Source organism: Rutilus rutilus (assembly GCF_951802725.1).
Source record: "Rutilus rutilus genome assembly, chromosome: 5".
In the NCBI taxonomy this organism is placed as follows: domain Eukaryota; kingdom Metazoa; phylum Chordata; class Actinopteri; order Cypriniformes; family Leuciscidae; genus Rutilus; species Rutilus rutilus.
In genome coordinates this window covers 14743202-14764191 of record NC_140213.1, presented here as the reverse complement: position 1 = coordinate 14764191, position 20990 = coordinate 14743202, and the positions used below count along the sequence as shown (strand labels likewise).

Sequence of the window (20990 nt, the reverse complement as noted above, 5' to 3'; positions counted from 1 at the left end):
AATATTTACGACATTACACAGTCTTATGGATCGCCAATGCGTGATGTTGATCGGTCTCATATCTTCACAGATAAACCGTCAGTTTGTCTGTTATTGCCTTTTGGCGGACAGCTGGTAGCAGTTGAGCCCCGTGATGAGGAGAGAGAGAGAGAGAGGCAGAAATAAAAGTAATTCTTGCCTGTTTTAGCGGCGGTTCCTCGGACAGATCGCCTAGCTTGTCAGGTTGTAAATTGTCATAAAAAAATAACGTATATTTTCCTCTCCGTTTTGGCCTTCCGTCCACAATGAGACGGCGTTTTTATTAATGAAAACGCACTCCAAAGTGGATATATTTGAAGACGCCGTTTTCACGTTGTAATGTGGACTGAGAATCAAATTGTTGATCTCCGTTACCGTGGAGACATTCCTCTCCGCGACTTTTGACAGTTGTTATGATGATACAGCGTGGATAACGTGCACAATTGTGTTACGATTCAAAAACTTTATTGTTTATCAGACGAAACAAAAGCATTTCATTTTCACATGTGTGTGCCAAGGCGGCGAGAAAGGCAAGATTGCATTAAAAAATATATAAAAAAGCAATATTCGAATAGGAACTTCAGCATTCGAATAGTATTGATTTTTTTAATATTCGAATTATATTCGAATTTCGGAATTCGTTCCAACAGCCCTACTGCACTGTAGCAGTTACTGTTACACTTTTTAACCTGCAAGCTAGCTAGCCTGCTAGATAGCTAGCCTGCTAAAAACACCAAGCTTACATTAGCTACTGCTACTATTCCCCACCAATTCACAAGCACAAGAGAAAAAGTATTTTGTACTTACATTTAATACCCCTGGAACTCAATGGAAGTTGATTGAAGATGGCATAGTTGGTAGTGTTGTTATAACCAGTCAACTGAACCAACAATCTTTTCACAAAACTGGCAAAACCTTGTCAAACTGTCAAAATCCATCAACATTCCGTGCATGAGCTACTTTCTGACATTCTAACTGAAAGTGGAGTAATATCAAAGTAAATGATAGAAACATTTTGTTAAACCACTTACAAGTGTTATGTTGACAACACTATTGAAACAATGACTTTTTATTACAACTGTACATGAATAAATAGGCCATTTGGCCCTGGACTAATAGGGTATTCTATTTGTCCATTCTATTGGCTCTGTTCTATTTTGAAGACTTGTACTGGCTGCACAAGTCTAATTTAAGGCTCTCACAAATAAATAGTATGGGTATATTACAGTTTAGGCGGAAATTGTGAAAAAATGTGTGTTATTTCTGGTTTAAAGAAGTCATGTGACCTCTGTGTTTGTCAGACAGATTCAGTACTGGACTTAAATGAAAGCCTAAAAGGTCCCCTTTCCAACGATACCAAGCACCATATTATAGAATATTGACAATATCCCTAGCATGAGCCTAAACCAGACATACACCAGATTTCAAAAACAGAATTTATCTTAGGGGGTTAGTAACTTCATGAGCTGAAAAAAGTGATTTCGCTACCACCCCTGCACTGCTATCGTGATTTTTCTAGTACTAGAAGGTGTATACCTTGCCAAAAATCACTATGAGACTTTGTCAACCCAGATGATACCGATGGACCAAATTTGGGGCCCTGGCTCATGGACTAACAAGGAGAAAATCACTCACTGCTCTTAACTGAACTTTTGTAGCTTAAAAAAGGATTTATCTATATTTAATTTATAAATTGTATGCAGTGAAGACTGTGTTTGATAACTTTATTAAATTTCTGTATATTTCCTACCTGTTAGATCAAATATTTAATATACTGTCTTCATGTGAAATGAAGAATATTAAAAATGTTAATGTTTGGTGCGATTAATTGCGATTAATTACAGAAAAATATTGCGATTACTTAGTTCATTGTTTTAATCAATTGGCAGCAGTAATAAAAATATAGTCAAACATTAAAAAACATGCATGGTGTTTTTTTATGTTTTCATTTGATAGTTAAAAGATTAAAACATTTTGCCAACATGAAGTTACTGTCAGTCTTTTTACATCAGTGCAAAACTAGGCTATGCAGATTAAGACAACTATTCATCAGCATGCATTGATTAATCCCATGTTGTAGAAAAAAAAAAGGTGTTTCAATCATGTGCTGGTGCGACCAACTGAGAAAGTTGGTAGCACCAGTGCAACCAGTGGAAAAGTCAGTCTGGAGCCCTGCCAACAGTTAATGTTTAGACAATGCCAGATTGTTGACAATCATAACACACTGCTCAAATATCCTAAAATCCTACAAAACCAATTGAAACACTTGGATTGAACACTTCAATGGATACATTTTTTTTTTAATGTAAAACCTTTAAATCCATTACAATATTTATAACTTAAAGCAGAACTCGGCAACTCTAGCGAACTCTAGTCACGCTGATTTTCCCTTTTGTTGTCGCATGTTTTCCCCACGAGCTCCCCCTACAGCTGTGGGGCGTATATTTCACAACATGGTCGTAAAAAACTCACTTGCAGCGGCCTCCTCCCCCTCTCTACCGCTGCTCATGTGCGTGTGTTATGAGCGGAGCAAGCCAACTGTATCGTGTGGAGCTATGTCTACCGAGGTGGGTAATCTGGAAATACATCATACATGCGTGTGTGTTTATGTCGAATTGCCGTAAAGCAATTCGTGTTTCGCGCTCGTTCTCGCTTCTCATGAGACTTCCAATTTCTATCTTGCCGGGACGGTAGTCCCCAAGTTGCAAGGTTGCTTTTCCGCCTGGGAACGCTGGGGGGAGCGGGGAAAGTCACCAATATCACCAGAACAGGTTGTTTAACCATCCAAATGATTTCTAGACAGTTTTATTAAGTTAAAAAAGTTACCAAGTTCTGCTTTAAAGGTGCCATAGAATGGAAAACTGTATTTATCTTGGCATAGTTGAATAATAAGAGTTCTGTACATGGAACTGACATACCGTAAGCCTCAAACACCATTGTTTCCTCCTTCATATGTAAATCTCATGTTTGCAAAAGACCACTGAAAAATGACAACACCGACTGTGACGTTGCAGTCGGGATCATTAATATTTACGCCCCCAAAATTTGCATATACCAGCCCATGTTCTAGGCCAGGCAGTATCACAGCCGAATCATCAGAAGTTCTGCAGGTATTGTGAAGAAGCAAGCAAGGACAATAGCGAAAATGGCAGACCATGGATATAAATGTTATGCTCCAGGCTGTGCAGGAGATTTTAGCACTTTTCACACCCTTCCCACAGAACAGAACTGTCAACAGGGATGGTTGATGTTTATCTACAACAGGATACCGGCACCATTTTAATTCAAAGTTGTTAGTTTGCTCTGCCCATTTCACCACTGACAGTTTTTCTAACCTGGGACAATATCAAGCAGGCTTCGCTCAGTGTTTGATACTGAAGAAGGGGGCAATTCCAACTATATTGCCATTACAACCCCTAGCGCAAGCAGCAAGTAACGTTAGTGATTTTATCCACTTCTTGACTGTTGAAGCCATTTCTGTTTAAATCAAAAGTTTCTTTGTGAGCTAACAAGATTAACGATAATTTACCCTTTGTTGTCGAGATAGAACGCAAGATGCTAGTACAGTAACATTAACCTTAGCTAACTAGCAAGCTCCAAGTAACGAGCATAGATAACTAAATAGTATGACGACCTATTTACACGGAGGTTAATATTATTTCCGGCCAGTGTTGTCATATACATCTACAAAATACAACTGTAGATACATCTATGTCAATCCCTTTTGTCGGGTAGTATTATAATTTAGCCTATATTTCATCAACAACACATAACTCAGAAGCTAACTAGGTTAGTTTGGTTGCTTACAGATAGCTCACTCGCTCCTTCTAGCTAACGTGACCTTCTCCACCACTTAAATTGAAACGATTGTCATTTGACAGTGCATCTAGTCATTTTGTTAAAATATTTTTTTGTTTGAGAACTGAAGTATGATTATTTTGCATGTTTGTATTTCAGAGTACATCACAGCTCATGCGCTCACAGCTCATGTTTTGTCATAAATGTTTATTAATTGTTAAATATTTCATTATTTCAATGATTGAAAAATTAAAACAGATTCAGATGCTTTTGCTTTATCAGATGATTTAGCAAACACGCTAATGTTCTTTGCGCCATGAACAACATTTTCAACTTGATAATTACATTCCATGTAAGGCTCTGTCCCAAATGAAACACTGTTGTATGTGCGTGTCCGTGAAGGCTGTAGAGTGTCCACTTTGTGCCCCTGATGCATTGACAAGTTTTCGATGATGCAGGCTCCACCGCAGACTTCTGCTCGATTTATACACCCTTATGCCTCTAAAGTTTAAACTCGGAAGACAACTGAAAAGGTGTAGGGGTGCCATTTGGGACAGGGCCTAAACGGGTTGTATCTTAATCACTTACGTGCAATAGGAGTCGGGCCTCCATGGCCTCCTTGCAGGTGATGAAATATGGCTTCATTAGCAAGATATCTTGACGTAATTTCTGCAGTGCAAGAAAATGATCCGAAAATTACTTTAGATTGCTTTTTATTGAATGATGTTTATGTTCAGCAAATATTCTGCTCATATACTTCATAAATTAAACAAACAAATAGGTTTACAGTGTCATAATTTAAAAAAAGTTGCATGATTGAATTGTTGGTTACAGTCAAGAAAGTCAAAACCTCAGAACTTGAACAGGTGAAAAAATCACTATTTTGAGGTGGGGTGGGGAGGTGTGGATATTTTACTCACTCTGATCTCCACCAGCTCCTCCACAAAGTTAAAGAGCAGAGGGTTGATCTCTTTCAGTCTGAGCACAGGCCTTGACATCATCAGAGCAAGATAGCGCATGGATGAACGACACACCTGAACACATCAATACACAAACCAAAATCAGAAGTTTTTATCAAACTGAAAAATAGCGAAAGGACAGCACTTTGGATGGATATACACACACACATACATACATATACATATATATATATATTTGGCCATAGGCATGAGGCAATCACAGCTGTGCTTAAGTGTCTTAACACTTTTTTAAATGTCTTGTGTGCGTAACTACCTTCTTCTGCCATGGATTCAAATCTCAAGTTGACAGTCTCTGTTACTAATATGAAAATACAATCAGTGCCATATAAGTGTATTATTGAGATTATTAAAAGTATTATTAGATAGACCGACTAAGGGCCCTATTTTAACGATCTGAAACGCAAGTGTCAAGCGCAAAGCGCAAGTAACTTTGTGGGCGGGTCTTGGGCGCTGTTGCTATTTTCCCGGCGGGATAAATGACTCTTGCGCCCGGCGCAAATCTAAAAGGGGTTGGTCTGAAGTAGTTTCATTATTCATAGGTGTGGTTTGGGCGTAACGTGAAATAAACCAATCAGAGCGACATCTCACATTCCCTTTAAGAGCAGGCGCGCTTGTTCTAAAGCGGATTCCTATTATAACGGCGGATTTGCCAGGCGCACGCGAGGAGCGGTTCACAGCCGAGGAGACCGACATTCTCGTCAGGGACGTTGGGGATGGAGAAACACACCCAAATTAACTTCGGTTAAACAGGCGTATGATAATTTGGGTAAATGTGTAAGCTAGATGTATGCTTTTATAATAAAATGTCTATCTATCTATCTATCTATCTATCTATCTATCTATCTATCTATCTATCTATCGTAATAATGTATGATTCGCAAAAATGATAACTACTGCGTCTGTGTGTAGATGAGAGAATCAAAGTGTATGCGCGTTGTGCACACGCTACATTGATTAAGGCCAAGCATGCGCCCTTAAAATAGCATATGAATAACATGCGCAACGCGTAACATGCAGACTTTAAACTGTTTTTTTTTTCGGTCAGTGGCGCAATTGTTTTCTAAACCTGTAAAATAGCATGAGGGAACGTTTGCGCCGGAACACGCTTCCTCTTTGCGCTGAACCGCCCCGGGGAGCGCAAGTGTATTTCTTAGTTAACCGACGTGCGTCTGTGGAGGGAAAAGTCCGCTTTGCGCGGGTGCAAAATAGGAATGATACATGCGTCGGTGTACAAAGTCAATTGCGCTGAGTCATCAAAGTCATTCCTACACGCAAGCACAGCCCGCCACATTCCAGGGCTCGCACACATAAAATCGACTCATGTCGATTGTGCATTAAATGTAGTGAATGTGCCTACGACCCAGTGCCCACAAACACTGCACACTGCATGTCTCACGGTTTCTGTAAAAACGAAACCAACGCACATACAGTCGGCTCAAGCCGACGGTGTTCTCAGTGTAGTAAATGTGCCCGCTGTCCCACGCCCACATTCACTCACAGACATGACAAGCCCCACGGGGCTCACCCCGCTCGCTCTCTCTCAGCAAGCCGCCATAAGAGAGTTGAGAGCGGGCAGGCTGCCCGCTGTGATCAGCGCGCCCCCCGCCTCGTACGCTGCAAGCACGGCGTCTATGTTACAGCATACCGAAGCTCTACGGTCGCCGTTATGTCGCGGCCAGAGCCCAGATTTCACTCAACCCCTAGCTATTCGTGCAAGTGCATGGGCAAAGCTTCCCGGGGTATCAGAATGAACATTATAAAAAGAGGCTATTCGCTACAGTTCGCTCGACGTCCCCGCCGTTATGCAGCGCGAATCGAGACTACGGTAGAAAAGGAAGTAGCACATCTACTTCGAGCCGAAATAGCGAAACTGTTGAGCAAAGGGGCCATAGAGCCTTTATCTCAAGCTCAGAGCGAAGGGGGTCTATACAGCAGATACTTTCTGGTACCGAAAAAAGACGGGGGTCTCAGACCCATTCTAGATCTAGGCAGCTGAACAGAGTGCTTTCGAAATGCCGGTTCAGAATGCTCACAACCAGGAAAATCCTCGCGCAAATTCGCCAAGGGGACCGGTTTATGTCGATAGATCTGAAGAACGCGTATTTTCAAATACAAATAGCGTCACGTCACAGGCGATTTTTTGAGATTCGCCTTCGAGGGCCAGGCATATCAATACACAGTCCTGCCATTCGGCCTGTCCCTGGCACCCCGTGCATTTACAATGTGCATGGACATTGCACCCCTGAAACTTCGGGGCATGCGAGTTTTGAACTACTTGGACGATTGGCTGATTCTAGCTCGATCACACTCAGAGCTCATAGAACACAGGACCATATTACTCGAACATCTCGAGAATCTTGGTCTCAAAGTCAATTGGGCGAAGAGTTCGCTGTCTCCCAGTCAGAGAATATCTTTCTGGGCACAGAACTGGACTCGCTGTCTATGACAGCACAACTATCGCCACAGCGCAGACTGAATATTCAGCGCATGACGAAAACCTTCCGCTGCGGCACTCTAGTCCCGCTCAGAAAGTTTCAGAAAATGCTGGGTCTCATGGCCTCAGCATCATCAGTTCTCCAGTTGGGTCAGCTCCGCATGTGCCCACTGCAGTTCTGGCTAAAGGCGCGAGTACCACGTCGAGCGTGGACCTCCGGTCTTTATCGCCTCGAGGTCGATCAGAAATGCGCCTCAGCTCTAAAATCTTGGAGAGCGACCGGCTGGTACCGGTCAGGTGTAAGCCTGGGGACTTCCTCGAGTGTGAAGGTAGTGTCTACGGACGCCTCCACTTCGGGATGGGAAGCGCTGCTCGAGGGCAGACCGTTCTTCGGCCAGTGGTCAGAACGGGAAAAGCTTCTACACATCAACTGCCTGGAGATGATGGCAGTCGACAACGCACTGAGGCGCTTTTGTCCCCAGATAAAAGGACACCACGTCTTGGTCCGTTCGGACAACATGTCGGTGGTGGCCTATATAAATCGCCAGGGAGGTATCAGGTCCCGAAACCTTTACAGGCTGACGGAACGCCTCCTGGTCTGGGCTCAGCACAATCTGCGCTCGCTGAGAGCCACCTGAATGTGGGACCAGACAGACTGTCCAGAAACAATGTTCTGGCAGGAGAATGGTCTCTACACCCGCAGATAGTCCAACTGCTGTGGAAGACATTCGGCAGAGCGAAGGTAGACCTGTTTGCGTCTCAAGAAAACGCTCACTGTCCGGAGTTTTTCTCCAGGAGCAGGAACGCGCTGGCCCACGTCTGGCCCCGCTGCCCGCTCTATGCTTTTCTCCCCGTCACGCTCCTGCCTCAGGTGTTAGAGCGAATCAGGGAAAACGGATGCTCAGTGCTACTTGTGGCTCCATTCTGGAAGAACCAGGCTTGGTTCCCAGTTCTGATGCAGCTGACAAGCACTGCCCCATGGCCGATACCAGTGAGGAGGGACCTCCTCTCTCAGGCCAAGGGCTCGATCTGGCATCCTCGCCCAGAGCTTTGGCCCCTACATGCACGGGCCATCAACGGGTACCCCACTAACCTCCCGGTGGGAGTGTTAAACACGATCACGCAGGCTAGGGCACCGTCTACTAGACGGCTCTATTCCTCGAAATGGTCTGTGTTCTCTAGCTGGTGCACAGCTTGTGGCATATCACCCCTAGACTGTGGGGTGACGGGGGTTCTCTCCTTCCTGCAAGAGCTACTGGATAAGGGCAGAACCCCATCCACACTCAAGGTTTACGTGGCGGCCATAGCAGCGTTTACTAGACCGACGCTTGGCCAGTCACTTGGGAGGAACGATCTGGTCATCCGCTTCCTTAGAGGAGCTAGGAGGCTGAATCCTCCCAGACCTCCCTCAGTCCCCATGTGGGACCTTTCTACGGCTTTGGAAGCCATGAAAGGTGCCCCATTCGAGCCAATCCAATCAATAGATATCAAACATTTGTCTTTCAAGACAGTGTTTCTTCTGGCTCTCGCTTCGGTAAAGCGTATAGGGGGACTTGCAAGCGCTCTCAGTGAGCGTGATGTGCATGGAGTTTGGGCCAAATGACTCGAAAGTCATACTCAAACCAAGGCACGGGTATGTTCCTAAATCCCTCAACACACCGTTTAGGGCTCAGGTGATTTCCCTGTCAGCTCTGCCGGTCCATAGTGAGGAGAAGGACGCGAGCTTCCTTTGCCCGGTCAGGGCACTAAGGGCTTATGTGTCTCGCTCGACTGTCTTCTGACAGACGGAGCAGCTCTTTGTTTCGTTCAGCGGACGTTCTAAGGGACTAGCTGCGTCGAAACAGAGTGTATCCAGGTGGATAGTGGATGCTATAGCGCTGGCTTACGCTTCTAAGGGCCTGCAGTGCCCGTTAGGTGTCAGAGCGCACTCCACAAGAGGCATGGCCTCGTCGTGGGCTTGGTCTAGTGGGATTGCCTTGCAGGATATCTGTATGGCGGCAGGCTGGGCCTCCCCGTCTACATTTATAAGGTTTTATAACCTAGAGGTTCCCGCCTTGCAGGCTAAGCTGCTTTCGGTCAAATAAATCAGTACTGTCTGACCCGATGCTACCTGCTCAGACTACTGAAACTGCTTGAGCACCGCTCGCTGATCGATTAAATACCTCTATGGGCAGTGTGTAAGACCCATAATATTCACCAGCCCAGGCCAAGTTCTTTCACCCTGACTGTGTGGAACACTGTTGATATAACTTGCTCCTCATAGGATGCTACTTGTTATGGGAATGATGCTATTTTAGCCCCTCTTTCCCGGACTCTCTGCGAGTCCCTGCTGATTGTGCACTATATGAGCCCCGGGCACCTGCCCTTGGGACTTTGGTGTTGGATTTCAGCACGCACAGCGTTTTACACTGTGTTCCCCTAGCGTAAGATATTACGCAGTACGAGAGACCTCTCGTAAGAGAACGTACTCGGTTACTAACGTAACCTTGGTTCTCTCTAGAAGAGGGAACGAGTACTGCGTATCTTTGCCGTGCATGCAACACACTCTGGTTCGCTTCGGCGATGAAAAAACAGATTCTACCAGCCTGTCGAGCTGTATTTATAGGCCCAAGCCACGCCCGTTTCGGCGGGACGTGACGCAGTGGGCGCAAAGCGTCCCCATTGGTTCTGACGTCACGAAGGGCCTCTCTCGATAGACTGCTGCAGTTGCCGCAGGGCAGCCAATAGGCGCGCGAGCCGTCTTGCCTATGTCTGCATGCTGCCGCAACGCGTTTTACATTATTTCAAAATTAAGGATAATTTTTGGCTTCAGTATCTCGAGGAAAAGAGATTTTCCCCTAGCGTAAGATATTACGCAGTACGAGAGACCTCTTCTAGAGAGAACCGAGGTGTTTCTTTCAGTTCTTTGTCAGTTCTATGTTGCATTAAGTTGGTTGTTCTGTTCATGTTCCTGAGCATCTGTTTTGTGAAGTTTTGAATTTGTTTTCTGAATAAAGCTGCTGCACTTAGATCCTGTTTCATCTCTGCTGCAACCAGCCTGTGACAAAAAAACAAACTACAAAGGAAACATGGTGCAAAACAGGAAATAAAATAAAAGTCCACACAAGACAAGGGGAACACAAGACAGGAATCATGACAAGCCTATTAAGTATCTAATCTTTAAGTATTTGGTGCTGCGATGAACACCACTGTGAAAACAACAATCTGAAAGGCTGTTTAAAACATTTAAAGACTGTTCAGAAACAGAAAGTAGCATTGCTGCTTTGTTTACAGGGTTACCGGGGTAACGGCTGCATTCTGTTGTTCCATAAGAGCCATCTGCTGTCAGAGAGTGAATGTGCATTTTCATTCAGCACATCTCCTTCACTCATTCCGCCATGCTTCTCGTCTGTGTTGGGTTTGTTTACATCAGAGTAAGCATGCCTCGATACAGCATAGAGCAGTGTTGTGCATTTTAACCGGTTGATGAGAAAAGTATTCTTAAAATGGCTTCTAAAAATCGGAATAATTCTTAATAACTATTCACTGTATTTTGAAGTGCCTATGATAACAATAAAGTGCATATTCGTTATCGTGATATATGGTTATATATCGTGATATATCGTACTACCGTATATCGGCACATGTCTACAGCCTAACAGGTATTTTGAAATCAATAGTGCCTAACAGGTATTATGAAATCAATAGTGAGTCAAGTCTCAAATTTTCTGCCTTTGTAGAGTGTTCCATATTAGCCACTTATAATAGCCACTTTCCATTTCAGTCAAGATTCAGCCATCTTGAAGGATATCTCAATTCTCTAATTGCACTGTGAGGAGGCGAGGATCGAAGAGTGATGAGGCTTCCTGAGGAGTCATGAGCAAGGATACACAGGTGTATCCTATGCGGAAGAGTTTTATCGACTAAAACATGACGCACGTATCAATTCTCCTCCCCCTTCACATCGGTCATAATCATTTTAATTTATATTTTACCTTTGCAGTTTATATAAACCACACATCTCACATATTTCAACAGAGTATTTGCTTTATTATTATTTATTATGAATTTCTTAAATAAACAAACTTCAACAACATAAGGGCAGATCCTTTGAGCGCTGCTGATGACGCTGTGAAGTGACGCTCGAGTGATCAAGTATTCCAATGTATAAAAAAAGCTTACATTCGATTCCTCCGTCCTCCTTTTCTTTCCTTGCAGCCTTCCCTCGCTTCCTACAAGGGTTGGAGCTGAGACGCGAGGAAAGGAAGCGAGGAAAGGTAACAAGGATGCACAAATAAGAATTGAGAAGCACCTTTGGATTCAGTATATTTTCCCACTAAGATTAAATGTTAGTGTACCTTACGGGGCTCAAACTCCCAGTTGTGTATGACTCTAGCTGGAACGATGGCTGTGTCATTCCAGTGGCAGCTGTTGCAGTAATACTGACCCGTATAATCACACTGTCGTGCCTCATTAGGAACACCCCCTACAAAACACAACACAACACAACACAACATTAGACTACTTCCTGTGCCAAAAGTGAAGTTATAACTCACAATTTTTTCCTATTCTAAAGCAATCATACAACCCTGAATCTAACACTTCTGACAATAACCACATAAAGAGTTCATCAAACAAAAAACTAAAAATCTGTTTACATTCGTGTCGTCATCAGAGAAAAAGATAAATGCCAGAAAAACAAAAGAAGCCGTGATGCATGTTTGGAAAAAAAACTCACGCAAAGAGATGGGTGTCCGGCACTCAGCACATCTGTAGTCTTGCTTGTCCAGACCGACCTCAGGACAGATGCTGAGTTCATACTCAGACTGATGGCTGACCTTTGACCTCACACATGGTTTGTTGATAAGATTCATGCACTTGCTATGGCAACGGTAATAACAGCCTGGAAAGAGAAATGGAAAGCAATTTATGATAGTTTTGAAACCAAATGTTAAGTTCTGTTCCTCATAATCAAAGATCTGAATCCATCCATTTATCCATTCTCCAAAATGCTTGTCCTGTGTAGAGGGTTGCGGGGATGCTGAAGCCTATCCAAGAGTCTCGCAGCGAAGGCAGTAAGCAGTAAGATCTGAATGTGCTGAAGCAATTAAAATAATAATTCATCACAGCCCAGTGTCAGAATAAAAAGCCTGAAGTGTGAATTACTTCACTCAAGATTTGTCCAAGGTTTTGTGAACAGTGTACCACAAATCACACTAAGTAAATACACATGATTGAAACATCAAGGAATGGTCCACCCAAAAATGTCTCATTATTAAAAAAAGTCTCTCAGTATTTACACACCATCTTGCCTTTCCAAACCTGTGTGCTATTTTTTTTTTCCAGTGGAACGCAAACATCAAAATGTTTGAAGAATGAAAACGCAATATGGCAATACACCATTTTTAAAATTCTAAATGTGATTTCTGGCAAGATACAAGGGGGAAAAGATAACGATTATGGGTAAACAATCATTTACATTTCTGTCTGTTCTTTGTAGAACACAAATAGCATCAGAAGGCTTAAAATATAGCGGACTAGTCATATGGACTACTTTCATATAGATATTTATGATAGTTCTACTGTACTTTATACAATAGAACTATTTGATCTTTTGGGAGCTTCACAGTCACTAGGAACTTTAAGCTGGAAATTTTTTTTCTTTTATGTTCTGGTTTGGAAAGATAGTATAATAATGACTAAGTCATGTGTCTTCTTGATAAAATTGTTTGCATTAGGTTCAGCTAAGATGGTCTGACCTGTGCAGGTATACCAGGTCTGAATGAGACCCCATATGATGGTGCTACATTTGTCACATGTCTGCTTCACACTCTTGCTCTTCTCCTTTGAGAAGCGATGTTCTAATAGAACCTGCAGGTTTGGCTCATCTTCCTCTGGGTCCTGTTCAAATCCAACACAACAGTAAAACACAAAATTACACAATTTATGTACTAGCCAATAGTTTGGACACACTTAATGAATTTATATTTCTCATTAACACAAACATGTTTTGATCTAAATCAGGCCAAGGATCCCTTTATGGACAGAGAGACATAGCAGGTACCCCATAACATATTCTTTAGAGCAGCCTTTCTCAAACTTTTTTCCATCAGGGCACCTTTCAAAAGTGCATAAAATCTCAAGGCACCCCAGTGTAAAATATAATTTAAAAACACTGCATAACCCAAATGTAATGCAAATTATATATATATATAAAATGAATTTACAATTTTATTAATCCGTTCATATGTTTAACCCTTTCACACGTAAATTTAAAATATTCTGGCTGACCCCCCAGCGTGAGTTTTTCAAGGTGACCGTTATTCAGAATGTGTCACTTTATGGTTTCCATGGTGACGCGTCATTGCCTGTCACGTGAGACACCGCAGCAACAACAGAGCTGAATGAATGATGATCTGCTTTTATGTCATTTTTCCTTTTTTATTCAAAATATTCACAAATTTGTTAGATATGGCATGAAATATCTGATATTCCGATTGTCAAATATATGCAAGTGGAAGTGTTTTGTTTTTTGAACACCTTTATAACGATCGCGTTAGTTGAGCTGTATGCGCGATGGGCGCCGCCATGTTAGTTTGTGCCGCAGATGCAGTTCAGAGAATCGGATCTGTTGGATTTACAACAAGTGAATTCATCCACTTCTCCCGAAATACATAAAAGTAAGTGGCAGGTGAACTGGGAGAAGAACAGAGTAAACTTTAAAGTTACTTACACAATGTGTATCTGATATGAATAAAACTAATTATAATGGAAAGGATTATTATTGCCTCTTCCTTTGACATCAGTGTGTATTTTACAAACTCTAAATGTATTGTTTTTTAGTACTTATGTCTGAAACCTAAAACAAACATTATGTGGATGAAAACACTGAAAAGTTGTGATATATGACAGCTGAGCGCGTCTGTCTCTGGCTCAGCGCCAGCCAACACGCGAAAGCACATTTGAATTTAGCAGTTGATCACGTCATGCACTCACTGACCGTTCTCACACCGCTGCTCCAGGGACCAGCCTAGACTGATCACACCGGTGTGGTCGTACGTGCGAAAGGGTTAAAAAGAAGAAGAATGTATTTATGTAAATTCAAATATATTTATATATGAAATGTAAGATTTTTTTTTTTTTTTTTTTTTTTACCTACGAAATTTTTTGGCGGCACCCCTGACACAGTCAGGGGGCACCCACTTTGAGAAAGGCTGCTTTAGAGTAACACTGAGTAACACTAACTAAGTTTACATGGACACCTTTTGTTTCAATTGGAATGAAATCATTCTGATTTATGAATACAGACATACGATTTACATGAATGCTAAATAAAGTGATTGGGTTGATGTGTGTAATGTCGTAAGCTTCAAATTGGATTGTTGTTATGACTTGCGCATACTGCAAAAAGTTCCCCGCTGTTGGCACATACTAACCACTCTCATACCACTGCTTCTTTTCTTTGTTTTAATAAGCAGACTTTTTATTTATCTATTTCGGGTCCCTTCCGGGAGATGACAGGCACACAAAGCTTTGTGCCGTGCTGCTAATCAAGTGGTAAAAAGGCCCTTCTTGCACCAAAAACAAGGCATCTGTGTATGAGAGTCCAAAGCAAGACGTGGGACAACGTTGTCTTGCAATACTTTACATATGATGAATGAAAGGAGAATATTAGATTGACACGACAGTAATTTATAACACTACATTCAACAACAACAACAACAGTTCATTACGTGCGTCATACGTCATTACGGCATTTCTACATCATTGCATATTCGTAGAACGTTACAGTTACGGTTTTCAATCTGATCAAGTGTTTACATGTCCAATCGAATGGATTAGAAAATGTTTAAACCACCCCTTATAATCCGAATGAAAATTAAATCGGATTTGACCCATTAATTCTGATTGACGTGGTTAAATGTGGCTTTTTGGTCACACTATCTTTTAAGGTGGCATTGTTACAGTGTAATTATACATTTACTGTGTACTTACATGTACTGAGTAATATTAAGTGACTACATGTACTTACTATAGGGTTAGGGTAGGATTAAGATTTGGTTGAGGGTTAGTTGCATGTAATTATGCATAATTTACTGTTATTACTATGGTAAGTGCATGTAACATAGGTAACAAGGACACTGTAAAATAAAGTGTTACTGACTTTTTTATTCTGACTGTGCTACTAGTCCGATTACAATTGGATTATTAGGGTCGATATAAACGCAGCTAATGTAACGTGTATAGTACCATATTAATGTATTTGCATATTTTTAGGATGCTTACATTGTATTATTGTAAAATAATAAGTATGTACAAAGTCATGTGTACATTACAATTTAATTAATGTTTACATTTTAATATGGTAGACAAAACAAACATTACAAACTCAACTTTAGTTTTGACTTGAACTTATTGTCTGGTTATTTTTTAAATCAATATTCTGCGTGCAAACCTTTAGTTCCTGTAGTTTGAGCCGAAGGTGGATTAGTTTGACCACTGTGTCCTTCTGTTTCTCAGAATGTTCTGGCAGTTCCAGGATCAGTCTCTTGCACTCCTCTATTGCCTGTTTCAGCTGCTCTACATCAGACGCCACAAACGAACCCTGTGCAAACATCCACACACTTCAGTGCTTCAAAAAAATAGGATGATCAACTCTTTCTGAAACAATTACTTTATGAGAGGTTTCAATACTTGAAGGAATAGTTTATCCAAAAATTTAAATTTTGTCACCATTTACCTTCATGTTGTCCCAATCCTGTATGACAAAAAAACAAAACAAAGATATTGTGAAGAAAGTTTCACCTGTTTTGTCTATACAGTGAAAGTCAGGTTTCAAGTTCCAAAAAGGACATAAAGATTTAATATACTGTATTACTGCAGTGATCAATGCTAAAAAAAAGGCCCAATCTGTTATGACAACAACATTTTATAAACCAGTGAAATTTACATTACAAAAGATAGCAAAAACAAATACAACAGAAAAAAGATAGCACACATACGTCTGCAAGATGTCTGTTAAAGATCACTTCATCTGGAAAGCATCTGCTGTTTACTAACATCTGATAGACATCTTTAAGATGTCAGTTAAACATACATTCTAAATCATTACTGTAACGAGGTATGTTGTTACGGGAAGAAGGAGGCGGGAACCGGCGAACATTTAAAGACTTTTAATGACAAAAATAAAACAAATACAAAAATGAAAGTAAAAGCCAGCAGTCCCTCACGGACGACTGCTGGCAACACAGAACATCAAATAAAACACAGGCCTGTTCCTCTCTCGCTCTTCACTGTCGTCGCTCCTCCTTTATGCTTCCGCTCCTCCGTGAGAGATGCGAGACCGGTGCGTCGCGCACGTGTCGCTCATTATCAAATCACGCCACCGGCCTCGCGCCGTCCTCCCACGGCCCTCAACCTCGTCGTGCTCGCCACAATTACATCTTAAAGACATCTTCTAAACGTCTATTTGACATCTGACAGGAAACGTCCTATAGACGTATTGCAGATGAGCAAACACTCTAAAAAATACCAGACGCAAATCTAAAATGGGTTGGTCTGAATTAGCTACATTACTCATAGGTGTGGTTTGGGCGTAACGTGAAATAAACCAATCAGAGCATCATCTCACATTCCCTTTAAGAGCAGGCACACTTGTTCCATGGCGGATTGCTATTATAACGGCGGATTTACTAGGCGCACGCCAGGAGCGGATCACAGCCGAGGAAACAGATGTTCTCGTCAGGGCCGTAAAAGACAGAGAGGTGACATTGTATGGGGATGGGAGAAACCCACTCAAATAAGCTTTAAACAGGCGTATAATTTGGGAAATGTGTAAGCTGGATTTATGCCTATTTTTTCACATCTTCATAGACACCACAATGATTCCCTCTTGTGGAATATTTTTCCTTGTAATTATGTATGGTTTGCAAAAATGTCAACTGCTGCGTCTGTGTAGATGAGAGAAGCAAAGTGTATGCGCGTTGTGCACACGCTACATTATGGCCAAGCATGCGCCCTTAAAATAGCATCTGAACGCCACTGAAAATGCGTTTTTAAATAGGTTTTTCCTGGTCTGTGGCGGAATTGTTTTCTGGAACTGCAAAATAGCACCAGGGAACGTTTGCGCCGGAACACGCCTCCTCTTTTCGGTGAACCGCCCCCGGAGCGCAAGTTCATTCCCTAATTTACCGACGTACGTCTGTGGAGGGAAAAGTCCGCTGTGCGTCGGGTGCAAAATAGGAATGATACATGCGTTGGTGTACAAAGTCAGTTGCGCTGGGTGGCCAAAAACAGCAGAAACATTCTGTCATATATACAGTATATATATATATATATATATAAACTTTTTTGCTCGCCAGCCACTGTGGCTAGTGGTTTTCCAAAGTTACTAGCCACTCAGCATTTTCACTGGCCACAATTTTGACATTGATACCATAGGGGAAAACTGCCATATAGATATTTTTTATATTATCTCATAATTCGGAAGCCGGTATATTCAGGGGCGGATTAAGGTGGTTAGGGGCCCCTAGGCTGCTCTTTGTGAAAAAAAAAAAAGGAAAAAATTTAATATAGCCTAGTCTAATTTTGTCAATAATTATAAAAAAAAAATCGACAAAAAGCTCATAATTTTTGCTAAAATAGTCTAAATGTTTAGTTTTAAAAACACATTTAAAAAGCTGGTTATGTCTATTTTGATGTTTCTGCGCAAGTTCAGCAGACAGTGGTTCGGGTTTGTTCCGATAAGAGCTTGTGAGCGGAGAGCGCATTTCTGAATATTCCGCTCCGCTCACTCATTCTCGTGGCTCGCTCAACCCAGAATGTCCTGCTGCCTGGCTCGAAAATATGTGAAATAAGGGCTGCTTCCAAATAAAAAAAAAATTCTAGTTGACTAGTAGTTGTTCATTTAAGCCATTCGTGGACAAATCACCGCTTTATATTAATTTAATTAATAAAGACTAATATATAGACTAATAAATTAGTCTATATACCCTATAGATAATGAGCGTTTTCGTAATCAAAGCGCACGACCGCACGCATAAAGCTTGCCACAAAGAACCGGTAAAAGTAATGATTATGAATGTGTCTAAAATAGCAAGGAGACATTTAATTATTTATTAATTAACTGGTGTTTTCTGTGTCGCTGCAAAGATGCTGACGATGCAGACTCGCCATGAACGCCAGAGAGAAATGCACATTTCATATGGATTAGGCCTACATAATCAGAGAGTAGCCTATTTATTTTGGTTTTGAATATTTTTGTTTAAAAGTAGACATTTCAAGCTTTCTATAACAGATAGCCTATATTTATCAAATCTGTGAAGCACAGACTTAAATTAACACAAGCTGAGTTTCGGCGCCCTTACAGTTCACGTGCAATGCAAGTGATCGTGTCGGCGCCTTATTACATTGTGTGCTATATATTTGCTTATTATATCTTAAATACAGGCAATTGGTTGATAAAACATTGATCAAAATTAAGATACAATTTATACAAAACTAAAATCTTTTAAAAAGAGACGAAACAAAACTCAATGAAGTGGTAAAAATCATGTTTTACCCACTCCATGTCATATTGCGCATCTCAAAATGTATCATATCTTTCTCATGCTGCATGCTCACTGCTTGCTCACTTTCATAATCAACATTGATTAAATTAAAAAACATCATAACGTCAGATATTTTCCAACCCAGCCCTCAGTCCTGTTGCAACAGTCGTTGTTTAAGTAGGCTACCTTAAACGCGCACGTTCAGTCTCGGAGTCATCGCTGCAACCAGGAGATGAAGAGAGCTGAGATCCACATCACCTAGCACATCTTCGTCTCTGCCAACCCAGGATGACCAGCGCCGTTGCTAGAAGGGCGCCAGCGCCTCTGCTCTCAGCGCCTCTGCCTCACGAGTGGATGAAGACGCCTAGCAATGGTATACCTATAGTGGTAGTATACCTTTAGTTAAGTTATACATTAAGAGTCTTCGTAGCGCGCTAAGAGACAACGTTATCGGGAAACGCAGCCCAGGTATGATGCGTAATGGAGATTCCAAAGCGCTCTTCTTTGGTCAGAACCATGGAGAGAGATCGCGGATAGGTCCGTCCTATGCACCGAAACTTTTTACAATGCAACAAAATATTTAAAGAGCATCAAGCTGTATTATGTATACGCACAGATAATATAACAGTAGGCCATATTAGTCAGTAATTTTTATTAGGTTAAACAGTGATTGGATGACGTTTTTAATTTAGCGTTTTTAATTTAAGGCCCACCCACAATTGGTCTGGCCCATCCAAAACTGGAATCCTGGCGCATGCCTGGTTCGCGCTTAAGTAAAAAAAAAAAAAAGTCTGGCCAATCCGAGACCCCTGCACACGTGGGGCCCCTAGGCTGCAGCCTATGCAAGCCTGTGCATTAATCCGCGCCAGGGTATATTAGGCTACTGTCACGTTAAGACCTGATACACGGACCCATTATACTGTTTTATCTAGCCAATAGGACAATACTTCTCTTTATGTGCACGCACTTTGGGTGTGAGCACAAAATCTGCGGGAATGAGTAAAATTATGCTGAATACGCGCAATCCCACGGCAAAATTCAAGCCCCGTAACAGCAACATCCGGGGGAAATGCAATGAGTAAGTATGGGGTGAAATGAGTGAGTGGGTTTGTGTGTCAGCTCACTGTCGGAGAGATTAGAGAGCGAGAACGCACAGCTGGTATTGTGTCTCCTGCAGAAGAGTTTCAGATATATACTTAGTATCGTATCGGAAAATCGATATTTTTGATAAACCCGCCAAAGTGCCTGGTAGGAGTGGGTTGGCGGGTGTTAATGTCAAGCCCTCTATATATAGCTCAAATTTAGAACAACATGGGGGTAAGTAAATTTAAATGTTTGGGTGAATTATTTGAAGTCAAGTTATTGTCATTCCGCTACATGTAGAGACACACAAAGGAGTGAAATGCTGTGCCTCAGAGGACCACGGTGTTACATATATAAAAATATATAATAGAGATACACCAATTGCAATATTTTGTACGTTTTCGCTAGAAGTATGGACTTTTGTCAATACCGATTTTATTTCTAATAACTAATTGACAGCATATACAAACAAAAAACTTTCCTTTAATGCAAAACTTTATTTTCATAAAAAAAAGTAAAAAGTCATTAGTAAAATAAGAACAAATAATCAAATAGCAAATAACAGCACAGATAAATAAAATAGAATAAAGAGAAATATGAAATAAACACAGCTATACGTTTTTCAGGTGGGTCTAACAGTAGGTTCGTATTCAGGTAAGAAATACAACAGAAAATAAAGTAATCCCGTGAGAAGACCTTATCGACATGACAGCCATTGGCACAGATCTTCAGCAAAGACCACAAGAACCAGACAAGTCCTCTGTACAGACTCTTATGGACAGCTTCATCTAATGCCAAGTTCACACTGAACGATTTTAGGCCCGATTTTTGCACACCAACAGGTTTTGTGAGATCGCGACAAATGCCAAAATCATAGGCAAACTCGTGAACGCGAGTGACAATCACGCAGTGTGAATGATCAAAGACGCGATCTGAGAGAATCGCCGACGAATTAAAACAAAACTAGAAAGAAAACAAAACTAGAGGTATTTCGCATTTCATGGAAAGAGAGCACGACTGCATACAGAGAGGCCTTAAAAGCTGCTAGATCTGCTTATTTTTCAAACTTATTAGAAGAAAATAAACAAAACCCTAGGTATTTATTTGAAACAGTGGCTAAACGAACGAAAAATAAAGCTTCAAGCCCAG

General features: G+C 41.5%; 1 protein-coding gene across 8 annotated transcripts in view; it reads right to left on the bottom strand.

The window, feature by feature from the left end:
* def8 (differentially expressed in FDCP 8 homolog) overlaps positions 1–20990 on the bottom strand; it is a 115448-nt gene that overhangs the window by 32192 nt on the left and 62266 nt on the right. For all 8 annotated transcript variants that reach the window (XR_014627474.1, XR_014627475.1, XR_014627476.1 and 5 more), the window contains 7 exons: positions 15950–15967; positions 15665–15814; positions 12969–13110; positions 11948–12112; positions 11568–11695; positions 4737–4850; positions 4405–4485 (listed from right to left, as the gene is read on the bottom strand). Coding sequence is in view for 5 of the 8 variants with exons in the window: in XM_084409650.1 (XP_084265776.1) it covers positions 4405–4485; positions 4737–4850; positions 11568–11695; positions 11948–12112; positions 12969–13110; positions 15665–15814; positions 15950–15967 (798 nt within the window). In the remaining 3 variants the exon portion in view is untranslated. The remainder of the gene's footprint in view (positions 1–4404; positions 4486–4736; positions 4851–11567; positions 11696–11947; positions 12113–12968; positions 13111–15664; positions 15815–15949; positions 15968–20990) is intronic.